This window comes from Equus quagga, chromosome 9 (assembly GCF_021613505.1).
Source record: "Equus quagga isolate Etosha38 chromosome 9, UCLA_HA_Equagga_1.0, whole genome shotgun sequence".
NCBI lineage: Eukaryota > Metazoa > Chordata > Mammalia > Perissodactyla > Equidae > Equus > Equus quagga.
Window position 1 is genome coordinate 32,444,935 of NC_060275.1, and position 17,384 is coordinate 32,462,318.

General features: G+C 36.9%; 1 protein-coding gene across 5 annotated transcripts in view; it reads right to left on the minus strand.

Moving 5' to 3' along the window:
* The window catches only part of PIK3C3 (phosphatidylinositol 3-kinase catalytic subunit type 3), a 159,471-nt gene that overhangs the window by 70,125 nt on the left and 71,962 nt on the right, over window positions 1–17,384 (minus strand). For all 5 annotated transcript variants that reach the window (XR_006890113.1, XM_046671611.1, XM_046671614.1 and 2 more), the window contains 3 exons: window positions 13,810–13,995; window positions 6,484–6,638; window positions 4,574–4,664 (listed from right to left, as the gene is read on the minus strand). Coding sequence is in view for 4 of the 5 variants with exons in the window: in XM_046671611.1 (XP_046527567.1) it covers window positions 4,574–4,664; window positions 6,484–6,638; window positions 13,810–13,995 (432 nt within the window). In the remaining variant the exon portion in view is untranslated. The remainder of the gene's footprint in view (window positions 1–4,573; window positions 4,665–6,483; window positions 6,639–13,809; window positions 13,996–17,384) is intronic.

Sequence of the window (17,384 nt, forward strand, 5' to 3'; positions counted from 1 at the left end):
CTTCTCTTTTTCATTTCTGAATTTTTAAGATGTGAGATACTAACACCCACTTGAATATTTCTATCAGGAAAAGAAGAGAGCATATCTTTGAAGGGAGTTATATTTCTTCTGTGTAAGACAACAGAAAGACAGGATGGGAAGGCATTCACGTCTGTAAACCAGGTGATGGGAAATTGAGGCCATTCTTACCTAGCAGCTTCTACATGTTTCCATTAAGAATGAGGCAGATCTGTCATTTGGAGGTTGGAAGGCAAGGCATGAAGAACAGAGAAGAAAAGTTATGGAAGAGACACTGCAGAGCGGGGAGGACAATCCACTTAGTGCCCAGCTCACGTCTGTGATCATGAATTTATAGTGATACCAACATACTAGGCCATGCGCTTTTCTTTAGTAATATTCAGGCATAGAGAAATTAGGTAATTAATTAGGCTTATCAAGGGGTGAGATTTTGCTGGAGGAACTGAAAGTACTATTAAAAGAATGATTAAAATGATGAGCCATGGGATAAAAGCTATATTCAGAGGAAACCAAATATTGAAGGGGGCTGATGAACACAGAAAAGGGTAAAGATCAATGGATTCGAAATTTCAATGCAACAGGAGCATTTAAGAAAGTAAGCTAGAGTAATACAAGACTGTTATCACATAGCAGATACATCAGTGCTTTCAGAGGTAGCAGGAATCTTATCTGCAATTCTAGAGTAAAATCTTAGCACCACATTTTAAATGTAAAACATTTAAAAACCCAATAAGGAAACTCGTCAATCAGAAAGCCATAACACAATGCTGAATCCATGAGTTTAACAGGTAGAATCTAGGCCTAAAGTTTATCTGACTATATAAGAAGGACAGTATACTTTTACATAATGATGTATATATTTAAACAGAAAATGCATGTGTCTCATTTAGACACTATGCTTTTCTCATTAAAAAATTATTTACAGGGGCAGGCCCCGTGGCCGAGCGGTTAAGTTCCCGGGCTCCGCTTCGGTGGCCCAGGATTTGGATCCTGGGCACGGGCATGGCACCACTCATCAGGCCATGTTGAGGCAGCGTCCCACATGCCACAACTAGAAGGACCCACAACCAAAATATAAAACTACGTAGTGGGGGGATTCAGGGAGAAAAAGCAAAAAAAAAAAAGATTGGCAACCGTTGTTAGCTCAGGCGCCAATCTTTAAAATATATATATATATATATTTACAGAGCATAAATAGAGAAGAATTAAATTTAAAAACATTTGTGAAACAGGTGACATGTCTTATCAATTTTTAAACTCAATTTGTATAAGCAATATTTTAAAATTTAAAAACAATTAGAATAAAAAAATGCGCTTTAGGCAAAAAGAAAATGATCTCATATTGAAGTTCAGAGATATAAGAAGAAATGGTGAATAGGGATACAGCTAAGTACCTCTAAATAATTACTGATTGTCTACAATAACAACATCATCTAATTTGGGAGTTAAACAAGACAGAACTAAATCACTGGATAAAAATTACATACAAGTAGAGATGTGTACTTGTTTTGGAGAAGGATAATACTGATTATGCCAGACTTACAGTTAAGGATAGTTGTTAAAATATCTAGTATAACCAGTGAAAGAACTGGCATGGACAATATAACCTCCAAGCTGTGGGTGGAGGGATGGGGAGGAGAATCCAGGCAAATACAGACAAGAAGAAAAAGACTAGAAAAAAATAAAAGAAAGAATAGAAAGTATCAAGGAAGATGGTGATCCTTCATAAATAAAATCCAATAAATAAATCCAAATATACCCTAATCACAATAAAAACAAATGGTGTAAAAGTTCCAGTTAAAAGACAGAGGGGGGCTGGCCCCGTGGCTGAGTGGTTAAGTTAGCGTGCTCCGCTGCAGGCGGCCCAGTGTTTCATTGGTTCGAATCCTGGGCGCAGACATGGCACCGCTCATCAAACCACACTGAGGCAGCGTCCCACATGCCACAACTAGAAGGACCCACAACGAAGAATATACAACTATGTACTGGGGGGCTTTGGGGAGAAAAAGGAAAAAATAAAATCTTTAAAAAAAAAAAAGACAGAAGGTTAAACTGATTAAAAAACAAAATCTAGCTATATGATATCTTCAAGAGACAAACCTAAAATACAAAGCTACAGAAATATTGAAAAGAAAGGATCAAAAAGTATACCAGTGCATACTAATCAAGACAAAGCTATATGAATATCAGACAAAACAGACTCTAAGGCAAAGAACATGATTAGATATAAAGAGGGTTACTAAACAGTCATAAAAGATTCAATTTACTTGAATGTACCTAAAAAAATAGCTTCAAAATATTTCATGCAAACGCCAACAGAAATACAAGGAGAAATTGATAATTCCACCATTATACAGGAGGAATTTTATCCTAATTCTTTCAAAGATCGAGCAGGAAAAAGCAGCAGCAAGGGTACATAAAATTTCAACAATACAATTAATAAGCTGGCCCTAGTGACATCTGTACAATGCTGTACCCAACGATTGGGGAATATATTTTCTTTTCAAGAACCCATGGAACTTATGAAAAATGACCATATTGGGGCAATGAGATTAACTGAGTTTCTATCTTCTTTCTAACATGTTGCCAGATATACATAGTGGTTTCCTGAAACTCCAAGAAAAAAGGGAAAGGGAAGAGGAAGAAAATGAGACACTCCTCAGGTATCAGGGAAGCGACAAGGATGTTGGTATGTCAAGCCGTGATATGAGGAGAGGGAACTCAGCTCGGCTGGATAGCACCTTGACATCTCTAGACGCTTAATTGTTTCGGGCTACCCCAAGGGTAACGACTGCTTGCCCAGTATTATTACTCCACTGGGGGCAAGGGAACGGGCGGGGAGCTGCACTCAAGATGATCCCCACTGCTTTCCAGGATAGTGTGGATTACCTGAACCCTTTAAAGAACTATTCAGCTGAGAAAAAGGTAAAATGACTTAATCATTGAGGAACAACAGACAAGTTCAGCAGTCACAAAAGAAATATTAGAAATATATAAAACTTTTAATTTTAGCCTAGAAGTTTTGAGTGTGTAAAACCATATTCTGAACATAACTTTCAGAATCCAATCACCTCACACAATCTTCAGTGTAAATCAGCCTGGTTCAAGCCACCAGAAAGTCTCACCTGGATTATTTCAATAGCTTCCAAGTAACAGTTACTTGATCCCGTGACCTGTAAGGCCCTGCGAGGCTGATCTCCTGCTCTCTCCCTGATCCAGTCTTCCACCACGCTCCCTTTCGCTCACTCCCCACCCAGGCACAGTGGCCTCTGTTGTTCCCCAAAGACATAGGTAAGCTCTGGTCTTAAGGCCTCTGTACTTGTTGTCCCTTCTTCCTGAAATGCTCTTCCCCTACTTTGCCACATGGTTGTTCCCCCACCTGCTTCATCTTTACAAGGATGCTATTTTTCCAGGGAGGCCTTCCTTGACCAATCGTTTCAAAATTGCAAACACTGAATCCTACCCCAACACTCTCTATCATCCTTCTCTAATTCATTTTTCTCCATAGAAAATACAGATCATTCTCTCTTCGACTATACATAAATATTACTGACTATCACCCACCCAAAAACTGGAATGTAAGCCCCATGAAGACTCAAGTTTTGACAGTTTTGTTCTCTACTGCATCATCCCCAGCATCTGGTACATAATAAAAGCTCAAAAAATAAGTGTGAGTGAATGAATTACTGAATCAATAAATCAGCATCTTACCTTTGAAAGGGCAAAATAATTAAACTGGAGGTGAATGCTTCCTTAAAGGACTCCCCTAAGGATTCTATCATCTTGTAATTTAAAATTCTTTTTTCAATATTTTCTATGATAGTAAGAGGCAGGCAAACATTCAAACTTTGGTTAACAGTTAAGAGTGAAAACAAGAGTCATTCAGCCATCAACATTAACTCCTAAAATTTGACTAAAAGCAATGTATATACGTTAGAAAAATCAACTGAACTTTCAAATATCAAAGCATGTATTATATGTTTTCAACATCAGGAGTGTGAAATATTCTCCTCAAATTAGAAGTCTTGGGGAGAAATTCAACAATACGTACTGGATCAGCTTCTGCAATGCACTTCCAAATGTACTTTTCAGAGCAGCACTAGCCAAATAGACTGTTTTACCTTAAAAATTAGCCTACTTATCTAAAAGGACTCAACAATTTTCTGTAAGAGTTAAAAACAGCTGCTTAATATATGATCCCTAGTAGCAAAGTCATACATTTCTACAATGTAATCACACCGACAATTACAGTAGTGTTCATAAATATGTTAACAATAAATATTCCTGTTTTCTTAATAAAATATTTAAGCCCAGTTTATTTTCACATTGCATATGAATCCATTTATATGCCCGAAGCACCAATAAAATGCGTTGAATTGAGGATAATCTGGCACTTTTTACTGAGAGGAAAAGTCATAAACATGCATCATAAAACAAGTTATTTAATAAAGTTGTAATATTTAGTTTATTAGTCAAAATCAATGTTTAAAAGACTAACATAAAATGTTTATCTGGTGAGATCTCCTAAAGGAAACCTGGAAAGCTTTGTACTCACCTCCAGACTTTCACCATCTGGACCTTCTTTTGTTTTAGATGCAGGAGGAGGGGAAGACACCGCAGGAAGGGGGCTAGTTATAATCTGGGAGCTGAAAAGATAATAGGAGATAGCACGGATATGAAAAATTTTCTGTCTATAATAGAAGATACACATTTTTTTAGCACAGTTGACCTCACTTGTGTCTGGTTAAAGCACCACTTCCTAAGGTATGCTCTGTGCAACACTGAGTCGCATCATGCTCTGGAAAAAGAGGCTCCATAGTTAAATAATATGGGTAATGAATAGCCTCTTGGAGATTTTTAAGTGTAAGTTTGCATAGTAAAAGGTTTTTTTTTTTCTTTTTCCTGCTTTATTTCCCAAACGCCCCCGGTACATAGTTGTATATCTTAGCTGCAGGTCCTTCTAGTTGTGGGATGTGGGACGCCGCCTCAACGTGGCCTGATGAGCGGTGCCATGTCCGCGCCCAGGATCTGAACCCTGGGCCGCCGCAGCAGAGCACACAAACTTAACCACTCGGCCACGGAGCCAGCCCCTATTAAAAGGTTTTGAAAAATAATGTAGTTTAAAAAGAAGCCCATTTTACTGTAAACCCAAATATATTTTCCAAATATATTTGGCCACAAGACCACCATCACCTCTTTATCTTTTTAAAAAACACACAAAAATTAGTGACCAGCAGACCATAATTTGAGAAATACCAGGTTACAGTTTACATCCGGTCATGAAATCCTAGACTTCTAATAAGACGTTCTAGGTGGCATAAGTTAGGAGGAAAGTAAACCAGCATGATTAGAGACTGAGGACTCCAAGGTACAGTGGGAAAAAAACCTAAGGGGTCTCTTCTCTTAAAAATAGAAAAGTCGAAAGCAGCCTAGGGAAGAGAAAACGATTTTTCTTGTTTTTCAGTTCTTCTCCAAATGAAACATAAAAGATAAAAAACAGTACTATCATAAACATAAAAAAAATTCAGAAATACATCTTGATAATTGAAATAATTGGACCGACTCAGGAAATCTGAATTCTAAACATCATTCTGGGGGATTAACGAATCTCATGACCTTCACAAAACAATTTTATAACCACTGAACCTTAGATTTCTAACCCAAAAGTTCCCATTTATCTCAAACTTGAAAATTTTATGAAGAGTAAAATGGCAAAGTAGAAAGAACGTGGGCTTTGGAGTCAGCACTACCATTTGCAAGATATAAGACTGTGGGCAATTTACTTAACTTCTTGCTAAGTACTTTATCTCGAAATTAGGGATGTGAATACCTATCTCAGAGGATTACGGTAATGAGTTAATACATGTGGACCACCTCACAGTGTCTGTTACAGAGGTGGGAGTTGTTAACTGCTATTATTGTTCATCCCTGACTTTCAATTCAAGTTAACATGCTATTTTTTTTTCAGTATAACTACTAAAGAGATGAAAAGCAGTCAATAAAAATACAACTTTATAATAAAATATTTGAGTCCACTAACATGCCCCGTCCTTCATTTTATTTTCGCATGAACAGTAATAGTACCTAACACTGAGCTCTATGTGTCAGACACTTTTCTAAATGGTTTATGTGTAATTAACTCATTTAATCTTTCAACAACCCTTACATATCAGTTACTGTTGCTGTATCCCCATTTTTAAGATGAGAAACTGGGGCCACACAGAGAGTATGTAACTCACACAGAGCCAATATTTTAACACAGGTATTCTGACTCCACAGCCTGAAAATGCTGCTCTGTAAGATGGTAATTTGTATTCTCTGAGTGCACCTCCCTTATTCATTGGTAAAACTTGGAACTAAGTACCAACTAGGGTTTGGCACATTTGGGAAAAAAGGAAAGGAAGAAAGTTTGAAAAGGGAGAAAATTGTAAGATTTGAAAGTAAGTCCTCCCTGGATATCCATACCTATCTATTTCTGCAGAATTTATTCCAGAATTTGACACACTCTCTGACACTGAACCCTGACTATCCTTCTTGGTAGGTTCTAATCCATTCTTTATGTCATCAAAATTTTCATATTTGAGAGCCTGGACCAGCTGTAATAGGTACATCAACAAATCCTGGAAAAGAAACAAAAAATAAGCTAATATTAGAAAAACATGCAATATGATTATAGGCATAATTTATTCCTAAATACCAAGTTAACAATTTACTTTTATCTACCAGTCATCAGCTGTGTTACCTCTGGAGGGTTACTAGATTACTTAACCTCTTGGTGCCTCACTGGGTCCTCATCTGTAAAACGGACATAATCATAAACCTTAGAGATGAGTCACGAGGATTAAACCACGTCACAGAATAGCGCCTGGCACAAGGTAAGTGGCCAGTAAATGCTTTGTTTAAAGTAGTATCCAGAAAGCAAAGCAAGAAACAAAAACAAAAAAAGGATCAAGAGAGTTCACATAAAACTAAGAAATTGGGGAAGGATCCTTTTTTTCAGCAATAGATCAGATATTGGCATTTTACGTCTAAGATTAGATAAGAGACACCCAATTTTCAAGTTTTCAAAGATTTTCTGTTTTATAACCTTTTCTGGTTTTAAAAATCTTGTGGGGTTTTTTTGGCTGAAAGCTCAAGTTTTAGAGAATTTCAGTTGTTTCTTTACTGGAAAATCCCATAAAACAGGCGTTTTAATTTAATATTCTTGGTTAAGCGAAACGCTTACTTTCCTGCCAATTACCAATAATGGCTTGAAAAAAACAAACTGCTGAGCCTAAATTTTCCATACTTCTATTGACATTCAATGGGATAATTAGGACTTAAAATGTGCCAATAAAGTAGCTTTAACTTTTCTGAGTTTTCCCTTCAAGTAAAAAGATTCTTTAGGTTTAATGGTTAGGATGGGAAACATTTCCTGTCTTACTCTATAAATGTAGTTCTTAGCCATTCCCAAGGACTATTAAGAATATTCCAAAAATCTTACTTTTAAACAGAATTACAAACTGAAGAAACTCACAGAGCTGAAAAATATTTTACAAGTATCTATTATCTTCCAATTCCAATTCCGACTCACCTAGTTAGCCCCTTAAAACTCATAATTAGATCATTCTGAGACTTTGTAACTACTGATTCAATTTCAGTCTCATCATTAAGCCCACGAACGAGGTTAAATACCCTGTGAAAATTTCATGGCCCACTCTTTCCTTTCTTATTTGTAACACCTATAGCAATTGTAATTACTTGCTTATTTACTCTATATCTTTTCCACTTTTATATTATATATTTTATATTATAAACTCCATGAGGACAGAGACCACTTTCCCCTTAACTAATACCATATGTATTTTTTTCATAATTTTTTTCTTACACTGACATAGTCAACATTTTTATCATTACCCAAATACTGACAAAGTGCAATTAATACGCATGATTTTACCAGTAAATACATTTTTTTTTTTTTGAGGAAGATTAGCCCTGAGCTAACGTCTTCTGCCAATCCTCCTCTTTTTGATGAGGAAGATTGGCCCTGAGCTAATATCTGTGCCCATCTTCCTCTATTTTATATGTGGGATGCCTGCCACAGCATGGCTTGATAAGCGATGCATAGGTCCGTGCCTGGGACCCGAATCTGCAAACCCTGGGCCACTGAAGCGGAGCATATGAAGTTAACCACTGCACCACCGGGATGGCTCCTAAATATGATTTTTTCACAAAAAAATTAAATGAAAGGTTAACTGGCTTACTCTTATTCAAACATGTCAATGTCAGTGGCCAGGGAAATCAAGTGACTGTATCAGAGCACCTCTCGAGTGCTGTTTCGAAAAACCATTTTTTATTTGGAACAATACACATCTGATTTTCTATTATTTTATTTGAGATATGCAGCTCCAATTGCTACAGGAATACTTAAATGCTTTTTCTAAGAAAAAAAGTGTATTACATAACAGAAAACTGATCTAACTATGTAAGGACAAGTATCCTTCTGGGGAGGTGTGAGTTATTCGTTTCACTGCTAGCCTTCATTACCGAGGCATGCTTCAGAAGGGCTGCTGAATCTATCACCTGTTGTGTTTTCCCAATTATACAAAAGACTAACCACACGAAATCAAAATGGCGGCACTGTTATTAAATTCCCCAGCAAGGGGAAATTCAGGGGAAAACTTTTCTCTTTTTAAGTCACTCATCACCATCTGACTTGTTGGTCCATCTGGTATTCTATATTCAAACTAGACTTTCTTTCATTTGTACGAAAATGAATTAACTTCAATAGTAAATACAAAGTCTATTTGCTCATTACATAGTCACATCTTGAAAAATACAAAAGTCCTCCAAGCATGAACGACCTAAAGCATAAAACAAAAGAAAAATCAGGTTTTCATCTCAGGCTATTCAGTAAAAATCTCCCAAGAGTTACAAAATATTATCTAGATAGTGATCACCATTTTTCTCAAGAACAAGTTAATTCTAATGCTTGAGAGTGCAAATCCAAAGTCCCATGTCAAAACTCACTCCCCGACTGTCCCATTTCTTACTCAATTAGGAGTAGTTCTTCATATAGGCATTTAGTTAGAGAGACACGAGTTCTGATCTTGTCTCCCAGACACCTACATATAGCCTACACTCCTGTTAAAGTGAAATATTTTCTATTACTCCTGTACTGTTCAATCTCCTTGCCTTTGCTCATATTGCTCTCTCCATTTGGAACGTAAACTCATGTCCAACTGTCAAAATTCTATTCTTCCTTCAATGCCTATCTCAAATGCCACTTCCTCCTTAAAATCTAATAAGGAATCTCTCTCTCCTTTTGAGCCACACAACAGTACAAAATATCCCTTTAAAAAATCCCTAAATAGAAGAATATTGGCAAGTCAAATTCACAAAGGCATTAAAAAATTGAGTAAGATTTATTTTACAGATGTATGGCTGGTATAACATTAGGAAATCTATCAGCACAGATTTCATATATACTATATACTATATATATATCGATGTTTTTCAGATAGCATGAAGCAATACCTACAAAATATACCTACCTACTATCTACTAGAAGTACCAAAAGAAATCACTAAAGCGGCTAGATGAAAAAATACATATTACAACAAAAACACAGTTTTCCACATTTAACCAACAAACAAAAATAAGAGATAAAAGGGGTGAGGTAATTCATAACAGTAATAATAATTGTCAGATAATAAAATTAATTTTTAGAAATGTATAAGATTTTTATAAATTCAAAACTTGAATGAATTAAAAAATCATATATCTCTAGGAGGGAAGATTTAATATCATAATGATGTCAGTTTTTCTCTAATGTAAATATAAATTTAATGTAATTCCACTTAAGATCTTGGTGGAGTTTTAAGAAAATGACAAAATTATTCTAAAATTCATGGGAAGAATAAATATACAAAAATTATAAAGAATTACAAAGGGAGATTTGTCGAACCATATATTTAAAGTTATTATAAATCTATTGTAATTTTTTTTAAGTACAATATAAGCACAAAAATAGAAAACTTGAAGAGGATTATCAGCAAAACGTAAAAGGCACATATCTTTTGGCCCAATAGTTCCAATGCAAGCTATTTAGTCAAGAATATGGAAAAAAACATATACACTAGTCTGTTCACTAAAATACAGTCATAGCAGAAGACTATAACCTAACTGCCTACTGAAAGACTGACTGGTTAAACAAGTTATAAAACAAACTTGCAGTAAAATATTATGTTGCTGTTTAAAAAGAATAAGAACTACAGGTATCCATAAGGTCTAGAAACACAGTGGTTTTTTTTTATAGATTAAACATATCTTGACATCATTATGGACATTCATTTGCCTATGTTTCCAGACTTTATGGACACCGAATACATAAGTTGCTAATGTAGGGGAGGAGGACATTTCCTCTCCCCAAATGTGGGTTTGTCTGGCTGGAGAACGAATTAAATTCACATGAGACAGAATAGCAAGAGAAAATTAAACAAAGCTTTATGAGGAACCATGGCCCGGGGCCTTTCTTCCCGAAGGAAGAAAGGGCACCGAAGAAGTGGGGTGCACACAGTGGTTATATATCCCCAAACAGGGTGTTTCACATGTGATTGAAATGTCCCTTTTACAATAGTCACGAGGTTGCTCTGTCAGCACAGCTCTCGATGGAAACGGCAGATAGGTCTGCTGTCTCAGTGAGCGCCGCAGGGTGGCAGGTGTGTTACCTTGGGCTGGGGGTCACAGATGAGCCCCGCAATCGGTTCCCAGCCTAAAGAAAGATGCTTAATCTTTAAGGAGATGCCAACGTTGGGAGGGGGAGGGAAGTCAGTTACAGGAGGTTACCAGACTAGCACAATAAAATGCAGATTTAAGTCCTTGCCTTTGGTATTGATTAAGAGTTTTTAGAGAGAAGGTCATCTCCTTTCTTCTTCCTGGTACAGAGAGGGAGGCACCTTTTACAGATAGAGATTTACCTTACAAATGTAAACGTGTCCTAACAAAGGGCAAGTTCCACTCCTCAGAGCCTCCTTCCCTGTCCCAGTTTATCAAAAGCAATCAGCCTCAAATAATCCTGATGCCAAAGAGACATATCTTGGGGTGGCCAATTCCAGGTCCCCACACTAATAAGAAAATGTCCAAGATATACTGTTAAGTTGGCAAGTTTTTAACAGTATATACATAGTATAGAACACAAATAAATATTTGTGCTCATTTTTGAAAAGTGAGAAGTATATATACTATACATGCGTACGTACGCTTGCAATTTGCATAGAGAATACATGAAAGGATATGTAAGTGGCTACCCTTCTGGAGATAAGAAATGGTGGGAGGAGTAGGGCTGTTGCAAGGAATATTACTGTCTACATTATTTCTTTCATAATTAAAAAGGAAAGCAAATCAGAAAAAAAAGATGAATATTACAGCAAAGGAATAAAACAAATGCTGTGGGAGTAGGAAACAAAGGAAAATGCTGCTTGCTTCATGGGATGGTTAAGACAGGCTTCCCAAAAGTGATGAGATTTGGGCTGCAGCTTGAAGGATGAAGAGGATGAAGACTCCTCCATGCTGATGAAGTAACACACATAAGGGCATGGCTACTGGACAGACTATGGCATATTCAAGAAATCAGACTAACTGTACAAACATACAACACGGTATTTTCATTCAAGTTGCCCAAGATGTGGATATTTAGACAATGTGGCCTTTAATGTGTCTTTTGATGCTATGATTCTGATACCAAAAAAATTCTGAAGTTTTGTAAAACCATAAATACTCTAGTCCACAGATAATGCAAAAACAAGGGGATATTTTAAACCAATTAGGAACAAAAGGTACATGAATAATTTTACTATGAAATTTACATAATATAAATGTGCACTCTTTCTGCATATGTGTATAAGTAGTTTTCAAAACCTTGCCCCACAATTCTTCCTTCATAACTATCAAGTGACATAAGTAGCTACTGTCACTATTTTTTTGGATAGGAAACTGAGGTGAGAATAACGTATAGTGTTCCCAAAGACATATATAAAGGTACACAGAGTCAGAGGAAAGACAAAATTCAGATCTTAATATACATCTGAAGAATCAGTAGTAAAGAATTAAAAACCTTTTGTTTTAGCTGAGTATACATAATTCATTACTGAACTAAGTTCACAGAAAGGGAAATCAAGAGATAACTGCCATACTATTTACGCTATATCTCTAAAACCTCAATTAAAATAACTATCAATAGTTGAATCATATTTTGGAGTTTGGAACACATGCAATGTTTCTACCATTATCATCTATCTCATAATAAAAATTATAAAATGGTCTAAAAATAGTTCAGTATCTGCATGAACACTGATCACTCCAGAGACAACCAAATACCTAGCCTCTAAGCTTGGAAGGGAAGTGACGTCAGACAATCAAAAATGATGATTTACAATTTTTTGATTTAAATTCTGAACTCACATCCAGGGGCTGTCTGGACTACAGCCCAGAGGGCTTTATTTAAACTCTATGACTCATGTCAAACATAGATAGAGAATTAATGACTTAAGTGACATTTCTAATAAACATCAAAATAAATATTTCAATATTTCAAATAAACATTGTAATAAATTTTTTACTTGTGATATAGTAAAGACAACGAAAAAAGAGAAGATAATCACAATGCTTAGATTGCTTTTTGATAGGAGAGTGAAAAACATCCTATTCAGACAAAATTATACAACATCTGAGATTTGCCTCAAATAATCTAGTGGCAGGTAGGGGACAGGAAGGAGAGAGTAAATGGTGTTATAGATGAAACAAGACTGGCTATGAGTTGACAGCTGCTGAAGACAGGTAAATTCTATGTGAGCATTCACTATACGATGTACTTTAGTGTTTAAATTTTACTATAATTAAATATACACATGCACTATCAACCTTAAAATGCTGCATTTTGCTTCCTGATATTCAGATACCACTATGAATTCAAAAATGATTTATTTTTATTTTTAAAAAAAGGTCTTTGATAACAGCTGTTCTATGGGATCAGCATCGAGGCTTGAGAAGAGTCATCCCATATCCCACAAGCCCTAGGGGCTGGCACAAACTATTAGGTTATACTGGAGAACATATTCACTCTATAAAAATTAATAAGTAAAAACAAACTGCTGGATTAGTCTGCCTCATTAGGAATTACTAAAATTCAAAGTCCAGCAATGATTTGTGTCAACACAGAGTGTTCCTCCTTCCCTGGTGGCCTTATATGTATATAAATAGCCAGCATAAAGTTTGCAGTCCTTGCTTTCCAGAGGATTCAAAACCACCTTCAGAAAATCTACATAAACACCTAATTGTCAGCAGCTGAAAGTTTAAAGAAGGAGTTTGAAGGAGAATAAGATGACCATGCATCTCTCTGCTTTAAAGGCCCCAAGGTCTTTCCAAGGCTACAATTAAATGTGGCTTGTTGTATACTGACTGACGGAGGGGATCTGAATTATTCCCTAGCTGGTGCTGCATTAAACCATTTTTCCTTAGAATTCCTTTTTCCAGACACAGCAATACAAGCTCTGCTGCCAGGTAAATGTCCTGGGAGAGACTGTCCTATCACGTAACAGATCAGGAAGTAAGTTTTCATTTCACAGAGAAGTCCTTGGAGGAATATTTTAATTTTACTTCTGAAAACACACCTAGCATATCCTCTTCCCTTCTAAAATCTCTGTCTCTCTCTTTCTCTCTCTGTCACACACGCACACACACACGCACGCAGAGTCTATAACCAGTCTCTAGTTTAAAATGTGCCCAGTTGAGGAGGAGTAATGGATAATGTACCTCATCATCTGCCTGTCGCAACCGGGCAACAGCATAACGCCTCACTGTTGGATTGGTGTAATGGGAGGACAACAGCTCCAAGGAATCCTCTACATCCATTGGTTTCCATTTTCCCAGAAGTTCCAATGCCTGTTTGGCCTCCTGAGGTAGATCCCAATTAACACATTTCAAGAATTTTGTCAAAGCCTAAAATCAGAAAAGATTTTAAAATTAGAAACAAGAGGCCATTGCCTGGGCTAGGGAAAGTCAAGAGTGACGAGGCAGTTCCACTTGGTCCTGATGGCAGTCATACAGTCAATGGTAGACTCCTTGTGTAAACGCTAAACAAAGTTATACATATGATCCTAGAAAAACACTACAGGAGAGGAAAAAAAAAGCATGTTCCCTGTAACTCCACATTTCTCAGGCCAAACCACTTGCAGAACACTATGAATTTTTAAATTTGTTTTGACTTTTCTTCATTTTGCTTTTGTTATGTTAAAATACTGTATGCCTCATGGAAGTACTTAAGAGATGTCTCATGAAGCTGAGATGCCTTAGAGACAATCTTCATTTTACATCTATATGTGACACAAAATACTGCAGCCAATGGATGAAAGAGTCTGATGCCAAGTGAAGGCAGAATCCCTACGATTAACCCCACTCTCCATCACCTCCCCTAAGTCACTGGGTTTCCTAGAGGCTCCCACATGAGGACTCAAACTAAACTGAATATGTATGTCTCTCTTACACAGAGAAGTAACTATTTAAAAAGACAGACATTCAAAAAAAACTCAAAGAAACAAGAATAAAAACAGGTATATACAGAAGCAGCAGCAAATATTCTATGATCCAGCTGGCTGTAGCATCTTTCTGGAACCTCACTTCTGTAGATTGGTAGCATACGGAAGTTTTCACAAGACTGTCAGTTAAGTAGATTCATATCACTCATGGTTGCCTATGTAATAAATGCTCTTTTAAGAAAGGTACATAACTGTTTTTCATAAAAAGCAATCTCTATTTTAGGTCTCCCTACTGGTAACACTTTCCCAACTGAACCCAAGACATTTTCTTCTTTGTCTCCCTCTACAAATTCATCTCTTGAACAAAGCTAACTTTAAAATTTTAAATTCCTGCTCTGCCAAACTAAAATCTTTTCACGAGTCAACCAGTCAAGCTCTCAAGAAAACGTCCACTTGGACAACAAAACACAATTACTGTATAGTATGAAAGAAAACAAACCTTCATGCCCATCCCCTAATTTATTCTTGATTTTACTAAACTAAGAAAAAAAGGCACTGTGGAGATTACCTAGTCCAATGCTCAAATTTCATATAACCTCAGTTAAGCGCCTTGCCCATCACTACAAGTGGTTGACAATCTAGACCTAGAATCCAGGTGTACTAAGTCTCAGCCTGTGCCTCTTCCACCAACAGTTCCTCCCTACCATTAAGGCACCACCATCTCCTAATCAGCTAAGCCCATGCCCCTTGGAGCCATTACCTCACCAACACTGATCTCCCTCCTGCATTCCCCAAGGACAGCTATCCATTTCTTCTGCACCTCCTGCACACCATTTAGCATAATGTTCCGTCTCCATAGAGGAACACAGATTGCCCTACTAATTTACTCCACGCATCTATTTTTTACTTCTAAAATGTACTTCTCGGTTGAATGTGGAAACAAAGTAATACTTCTTAAATAACTACAGTGAAAGCTTTTCCATTTCACAGTACACCAGCAGTCTTAATAGAAACGTGTGGGTATGTACTTATTATAGGCAAATCTTGCAGCACGCCAATGTACTCAATTCAATAACTGCAACAATCTAACCCCCAGATTCTCAGATTTACTAGCAAGATTTATAGAGCACACTGCTGCCAGGGAACTTAAGGCACTGTACAAAGAATTCCACCACTTTATAATGCCAAACATTACAAATGTAAGCAAGGAGGTAGCAGACTCTGCGGATAACTGGAGAGTACAGACTTGAGAGCCAGGGTGCTTGGGGTCAATTCCTAATTCCCAGCTCCAACAATTATTAACTGAGCCGCTTGGAGCACATCATTCATCTTTTAAGCGACCTATCTCATAAGATGTGATAAAGATTAAATAAGTTCTTGAACATAAATGTTTAGAACAGTACCTTGTATATAATACTTGATAAATGTTAATATTTTATTATTCGATATCATTATTGTTATTCTATTTCTGATGTTGAGTCCAATGTCAAATGTTAACTTACCTGCATTTATTACCATGTTTTATATTAACAGCAATAAATATTTTGTTAACCTCCCTTCTATTTTAGAATCATCTCACTATTATTTTCTATTTTTAGAATTCACAATCACAATCACTTCAGAACTGAAAAAACTATTTATCATATATATTTTTAATTTTAACTTCTATTAAATCGATTACTGGAAATTTTTACTTTGCTGCCAACAGAAAACTTATTCTACTTAAGACACTTCTGACACCACATAGGTGGGTTTTCTATACCAACCAATTCTCTAATTCTCTGTGGACACCAATTGGGTGTCCTACAATTTAATTCAATTCTGACACTAACTACCTGGAGTTAGTGTAGATTCCACAGGTTAAGGGGTCAGCCTCACAAGACCACTTCCCATTTCAGATGCCAACTGCCAATTCTGGGTCCCCAGGTTGCCCACACTTCTGTCTGACTTGGCCACAAATCAGAGGTTCCCACAACACTCTCCTCAGGTTTGATGATTTGCTATAATGTCCAACAGAACCAGGAGAAATACTTTGCTTATTACTGCTGGTTCATTATAAAGGATACAAATGAATAACCAGGTGAAGAAGTACATTGGGCAAGGTCCGGAAGGGTCCCAAGCACAAGAGGTTCTGTCCCCATATAGTTTGGGGTGTGCCACTCTCCTGTCACGTGGATGCATTCATCAACCAGAAGCTCCACGAGCTTCATTACAGGTTTTTATGAAGGTTCCATTACACAGGCAGGATTTATTAAATCACTGGCCACTGGTGACTAACTCAATCCCTAGTCCCTCTCCCAGAGGTCAGAGGGTGGGGCTGAAAGTTCCAACCCTCTAATCACATGGTTGGTTCCTTTGGCAATCAGCCCCATCCTCCAAGATTTATCTTATTAGCATATATTCAGGTAAGGCTGAAAGGGGATTACTATGAATAACAAAAGGCACTCCTAACTCATGAAATTTCTAGAGTTTTAGAAACTGTGCCAGGAACCAGGGATGAAGACCCAACAGATATTTCTTACTATACTGCAATATCACAGTTGTTCTAAGATTTTCAATTCAAAAATGAAAATATCTCCTTACCCTGCTTCTTCCACTTGCCACATTTCCTCATTTCAAGCACTCAGGCCTAATCCTGGGAGTTGTCTCCAAGTCATTTATACATTCTTCTTTCTCTCCCCTTCCTTTGCCCTCCACTATCACTCTCAAAATCAGTACATAAGCCTCCTAATTTTGTTGCTTTTTTCATTCTCAGCTCTGCTCCAATCCACCCTAGTTTGTCTTAAAACATCACTAGTTAAGACACATTCTGTTGCTTTAGCGGTTTCCTATTGCCAGTGAAATCCAACTCCC